This window comes from Labrus bergylta, chromosome 17, assembly GCF_963930695.1.
Source record: "Labrus bergylta chromosome 17, fLabBer1.1, whole genome shotgun sequence".
Lineage (NCBI taxonomy): Eukaryota > Metazoa > Chordata > Actinopteri > Labriformes > Labridae > Labrus > Labrus bergylta.
Window position 1 is genome coordinate 26,721,048 of NC_089211.1, and position 6,322 is coordinate 26,727,369.

Sequence of the window (6,322 nt, forward strand, 5' to 3'; positions counted from 1 at the left end):
TAACATGAAGCAAGCAGGCTAACATGAAGCTAGCAAGCTAACATGAAGCTAGCAGGCTAACATGAAGCTAGCAGGCTAACATGAAGCCATGAAGCTAGCAGGCTAACATGAAGCTAGCAAGCTAACATGGAGCTAGCAGGCTAACATGAAGCTTGCAGGCCAACATGAAGCTAGCAGGCTAACTTGAAGCTAGCAGGCTAACATAAAGCTATCAGGCTAACATGAAGCTAGCAGGCTAACATGAAGCTATCAGGCTAACATGAAGCTAGCAGGCTAACATGAAGCTAGCAGGGTAACACAAAGCTAGCAGGCTAACATGAAGCTAGCAGGCTAACACGAAGCTAGCAGGCTAACATGAAGCTAGCAGGCTAACACGAAGCTAGCAGGCTAACATGAAGCTAGCAGGGTAACACAAAGCTAGCAGGCTAACATGAAGCTTGCAGGCCAACATGAAGCTAGCAGGCTAACTTGAAGCTAGCAGGCTAACATGAAGCTATCAGGCTAACACAAAGCTAGCAGGCTAACATGAAGCTATCAGGCTGACATGAAGCTATCAGGCTAACACAAAGCTAGCAGGCCAACATGAAGCTAGCAGGGTAACACAAAGCTATCAGGCTAACATGAAGCTATCAGGCTAACATGAAGCTATCAGGCTAACACAAAGCTAGCAGGCTAACATGAAGCTAGCAGGCTAACATGGACATTTTCTTATTTAAAGATGATTTATATTGATCTCGTTGTTTGTTCTGCGTCCGTCCTCCAGCTGTCAGTTGGACCTCTCCACCCTGACAAAGGAGCACACTCATCACCTGGAGCTGCAGCTGGAGGAGTCCCGGGGATACGTGGTGCTTCTGGTCACGCTGACCGCCTCGGCTCACGTCTCCATCGCCGACCTGTCCGTCACGCCGCTGGACGACTCGCAGGAGCGCCGCGAGATCCTCAAACGATACGTAAGCTAACCCGGACGATGATGATGACACTGCTGATCATCCTGGAGGAACGTGATGACGTGTGGGTAACGTCCCGTTTCTCTCCTGCAGGGCGTGCTGAGGTCCTTCTCCAACCTGAAGGACGTGGGCATCGTGCAGGTGAAGGTGATGAGAGCTGAAGGACTCATGGCTGCAGACGTGACGGGTAAAAACTAAAGAAACCTTTACGAGCTCATCCTGCTTTATTTGTAAATTTTATTTCATTCAAACAAACAATAAAGTTAAGAAAAACAAACAAACATCAAATCTCAAATGTTGAATGAAAAGGAGCAAAAAGAAGACTAATCTTATATCTGCCCCTCTTTCACAAAGCATTCATTAAAACAAAACAAAACAAAACACTTCATTTATAAACTATTACAATTCAAATAAATTGGCTACATTTGACTTTTGACATCCTCTAATAAACGTTAGACGCCCGATGTCTCCTTAAACGTCTCTCATGTCTGCAGGAATCTCGACTTCAGACACTTCAGATCCTGTTCTGTATTTTAAACCTGCAGAATGAAGCTACAGCCTCCTTAACGAGAACATGAACCAATCACAGCTCAGAACAAGTGGAGATCCAACATTTAAGAAGGCTGCACAAATTCAAGTTTTAAAACCCAAAGCTTATCAGAATCAGAATCAGAATCAGGATCAGGATCAGGATCAGGATCAGGATCAGAATCAGGATCAGGATCAGGATCAGAATCAGGATCAGAATCAGAATCAGGATCAGAATCAGGATCAGGATCAGGACTTGGTGACTTGACTTGGTGTATTGGTGCTAAACAATTAAGAAGGAAATAAAGCAGAACTAACAACAACTTAAATAATACAGAATAAGAAGATATTACAATATATAAAATATAGAGACGTATTTCTTCTTCTCCGTGTCTTCCAGGTAAGAGCGACCCGTTCTGCGTGCTGGAGCTGAACAACGACCGACTACAAACTCACACGGTCTACAAGAACCTGAACCCGGAGTGGAACAAAGCCTTCACTTTGTGAGTGAGACGCAGACACGCGATGACTCCACCTCCACCTCCACCTTCTTCTTCTTCTTCTTTGTTTTTGTTTTGTGTTTGTTCAAAACGTTATTTTTACCTTTAAGAGGAGATCATATATATTTTATTTTCCCCTCGGGGGAATGTTCCTTCGACTCCGTCCGGCTGAAATTTACAATAAGTAGAGAATACAGAACACATCCACAGAATGAAAAAGACGAGGGAAAAATAAGTCACAGACATTAAATCCAGGGCGCACGCTTGTCCACACGTACATATTCGGTTATGGCGGTATTTACAGACGAGTATTTTACTGATGTTGAGCAGGTAAGACTTCTATTACACAGGTAACAAACTGTTCATTATTTATTATTTGCTTTAGATTAATTTATAGTTTTATGAGAGTGCACCAAACCAAATTCCTCCGATCGTTTTTTTTTTTTTTTTAATTTACATTTTTATTCAGAGCTAAATTGAAACATGTTTTGCAGCCAGTCAAAGTTTCAAATGTTTTTTTCAGAAAGTAAAGAGAGACAATAAAACAGGTGTAAGACACAGCTGTCTAAACATTCTTATAACATGAGGTGAGACAAATAAACATTTTGTAAAAGAAAATTCAAAGCTTGGCAAAGACATTGTGAGTAAATGTAATATGCAGAGACGAGTAAGCAAATAGGATTGTTGTCATTTACACATAAATACATGTACATGTCCCCGCTTACATAGATAAACTTAAAAACACATACCTGCACCCAATCAGGCAAACTGATCAGTCAGTGAAAGAAAGTATACCAAAGTTTACAGTCTTAAATCTTCACATACTGAGAAATACTTAAAAAAAAAAAAAAAAAAAAAAAAAAGAGAAGAGGTTACATATTTTTTTAACATTTCTATTCCACTAAATCACAATAAATATTTAAAATTTAAAAAATAAATTGAATGGGGCCCTTTTGAATCCTCAATCACAGGCGTTTGCTTCTCTTTTGGCCTGCTGACTTCTTCTTCTTCTCCATCGTTGCATCTGATCAGAGATGTGGTGACAAGCATCACTTCCTGGATGACTTTAACAGCCTGCTGAGTGATAGAGTGACTGATCGAGGCCCCTCCCCCTCCTCACTCCTTTAGTACGGACGTTGCATTTCTTTCCTCTTGAACATTTGTAAAGAACTATCTGAACGCCTCTCATGCAAACGTCAATAAGAACAGTTGAAACAATAAAAAAGGTGATAAATGTCTCAGTGAGGGGAGATGAACCGCCTTCTTCTCCTCTCTCTCTCTCTCTCTCTCAGTAATGTGAAGGACATCCACTCGGTGCTGGAGGTGACCGTGTTCGATGAGGACAGAGACCGGAGCGCCGACTTCCTGGGGAAAGTGGTCATCCCTTTATTACACGTGAGTCAGAAATCCAAAAAATGACGTTTTAAAGGTCCAATCAGTGAGCTGTGTAGAGAGGTAGATGATAAAGGTATCTTACTCTCTGATCATTAAGGAAACATGCTATGTTGAAGTGCTGGCTTCTCTGACAACAATGCAGCAGCCAGTATGTCCTCCTTCTAACTTTAGATTCTGCTCCTGAATGCTCTGGATTTGTTTGGACCAGAGAAGGTAGGCGCTTTTAAGCCACGCCCCCACACGGCCGTTTTGGACGCCCCTCGGTTTGTCAGATATGAGAGCAGTTATCTCATACCAGTTTAAAAGCTGGTCCTAGAGTCCAGACTCATCAGACGAGGCCAAACAGAACAACCAAAGCTAGCACTGCCCTCTAGTGGCCGTTACAGCATACTGTCTCTTTAAAGACTCAAAACAAACGACTGGAGCAGTGACAGACAGAAGAGAAAATCTGTTCTTCGTCTGAAATGTGAATAACATGAAAGTGTAAATGTTTTAAAGGAGACAGAAGATTTGAAGTGTTAGAACCATCAGAACCTGAGCACACTTGAACTTTATAAATCACGTTTTTGTTTGCTGTCAGGTCCGTAACGGGGAGCAGAAGAGCTACATGCTGAAAAATAAAGAGCTGACAGCGCAGACTAAAGGACACATCTACCTGGAGATAGACGTCATCTACAACACGGTGAGTAAACAAAGAAGGAGAGATCAGAACTAAACCTTCAGAGTCTGGGTCCAGGAACGGGCCATAAAACATGACCTGAGTTTCAGAGCGCTTCTCTCCGGCGCTTATTGTTGTTAGGTGTCTGAACCTCCACTTCCCTCAGTGATGGCCGTTAGGTCTTAAGCTAAGTTTGCTTAATATTAGATTTTACCAGAATTATATTATTGGAAAATAAAACAAGAAGAGTTGAGTTATGTGCAGGAGCGGTATGAAACCTGAGGGGAGGGGGGGGGGGGGGGGGGGGGGGGTTGTTATGAGGACCTCCCCCAGAAAAAGATCAATTTATTTCAACTGTCTTTTATTGATTTTTGCATTAATTGTAGACATCTCACATTACACAAGTTCATGTAGCAGTATTAGCACACAAGCATCCAGCGTCAGTGTGAAGGGGAACACAACACCCAACAACAACAGTACAAACACCCCTAAAAACACCCCAAAAAATAAATAATTATAATCATATAATAATAATAATAATAATAATAAATAAATAATAAAAAATAATAAATACATTTAAAAAATAATAATAATAAAAATAAAATAATAATAATATAATATAATAAAAATAATAATAATAAAAAAATGAATTAAAAAAAAAAAGTTATGATAGTAATAATAATAAAAAATAAAAAAAATAAAAAAATATATATATATACACACACCTACATCCATATACATACGCACATAATCTAAGAAATAAATGAGTAAAGATTATAATAAAGAATGAATAAATAAATGTAAAAATATGTAAAAACAAAACATACAATATAAATAGAAAAGAATGTGAATAGAAGTAAATAAAAAAGATCAAATTAAAGAGCATTTCATTCATGCACCACCAACAACAGACGCCCCCTGGTGGAAGAGACCGGTACCTGCTATGAACATGTAGAATCAGTGTGTGAACATTTCCAGATACATGCTGAAGAAGGCGTCCGCTGGGTCCTGAGAGACAAATGACCTTCATGTACTCAGGCTCTCCCATGAATCCTCTGATCACACCTCAGGTTTATCTGCTGACCTTTCTGAGCTCTGTTGGTCCTAAACTCTCCACCTGCAGGGGCTCCATGCTGTCACCTTCCTCCCTTCCTCCCTTCCTCCCTTCCTCCCTCCTTGGTTTTTGAATGATGTGTTTTGTTTTGTTTTAATGAATGCTTTGTGAAAGAGGAGCAGATATTATAAGATTAGTCTTCTTCCTGCTTCTTTTCATTCAAAATTTGAGATTTTATGTTTGTTTGTTTTCTTAACTTTATTGTTTGTTTGAATGAAATAAAATTTACAAATAAATAAATTAACATGGAGGCTTCAGTTTGAGCTCTGACATCCGTCATGCAAATCACTGATCTCTCTGATCTCGTGTTCCTGTGCAGGTTAAAGCCGCTCTGAGGTCGGTCGTCCCTGCAGAGCAGAAATACATCGAGGAGGAACCCAAAGTCTCCAAACAGGTGAGGTCATGTGTTTGTTTGGATTTATTTTAAATGATGAGAAAAAGCAAAAGTCAAATATAGATGTTGATGCTGCGCTCTTTGCGTCTCTCAGCTGCTCCAGCAGAACTTTAACCGCGTGAAGAGGTGCATCATGGTCCTGTTCAGCTACGGGACGTACATCAACAGCTGCTTCGAGTGGGAGTCTGCACAGAGGAGCATCGTCTCCTTCGTGGTGAGGAATTGATAAATTATATCTTTGTTAAATTCAGCTCAGAGGAGAGAGGGCCAGCGTACAGAGAATTAGACGACACAAATCAGGAAGACCATATATGGACGTGTCGATATAATAATAACAGCAAAGATAGAAGTATAAAACAAAGGTGACGTTGAGAAGAAGAGAACTGGCTGCAGATTCTGAGGGTGTATTCAGGTGATAATACTTTACTGAGGAGGGGTCACGATCGAGAGCGAGCAGACGATGTGTCGACAAAACGATAATGACTGGCGCTGGTGTCGTCTGCAGATGTTCGTGCTGGTGGTCTGGAACTTTGAGTTCTACATGTTGCCTCTCGGCCTCCTGCTGCTGCTCGTCTGGAACTACTTCTTCTGCTCCAGCAGAGAGACGACCGACGTGGTGAGCAAATCAAACACCCACAAGTTTCTCTTTTTAATGATTACCTTCAAAAACAGACAAATGATTCAGATCCTCCTCTCTCTCTCTCTCTCCCTCTCTCTGTCTCTCTCTCTCTCTCTCTCTCTCTCTCTCTCTCTCTCTCTCTGTCTCTCTCTCTCTCTCTGTCTCTC

At 40.9% G+C, this 6,322-nt stretch overlaps 1 protein-coding gene across 8 annotated transcripts in view; it reads left to right on the forward strand.

Moving 5' to 3' along the window:
• Positions 1 to 6,152, forward strand: part of LOC109980230 (multiple C2 and transmembrane domain-containing protein 1) — a gene marked incomplete at its 3' end in the record, with an annotated part of 30,969 nt that extends 24,817 nt beyond the window's left edge. For all 8 annotated transcript variants that reach the window (XM_065965958.1, XM_065965959.1, XM_065965960.1 and 5 more), the window contains 8 exon segments: positions 764 to 950; positions 1,041 to 1,134; positions 1,876 to 1,978; positions 3,268 to 3,370; positions 3,951 to 4,052; positions 5,462 to 5,536; positions 5,631 to 5,750; positions 6,042 to 6,152. In XM_065965958.1, the coding sequence (XP_065822030.1) occupies positions 764 to 950; positions 1,041 to 1,134; positions 1,876 to 1,978; positions 3,268 to 3,370; positions 3,951 to 4,052; positions 5,462 to 5,536; positions 5,631 to 5,750; positions 6,042 to 6,152 (895 nt within the window).
• Positions 6,153 to 6,322: the final 170 nt, after the last annotated feature.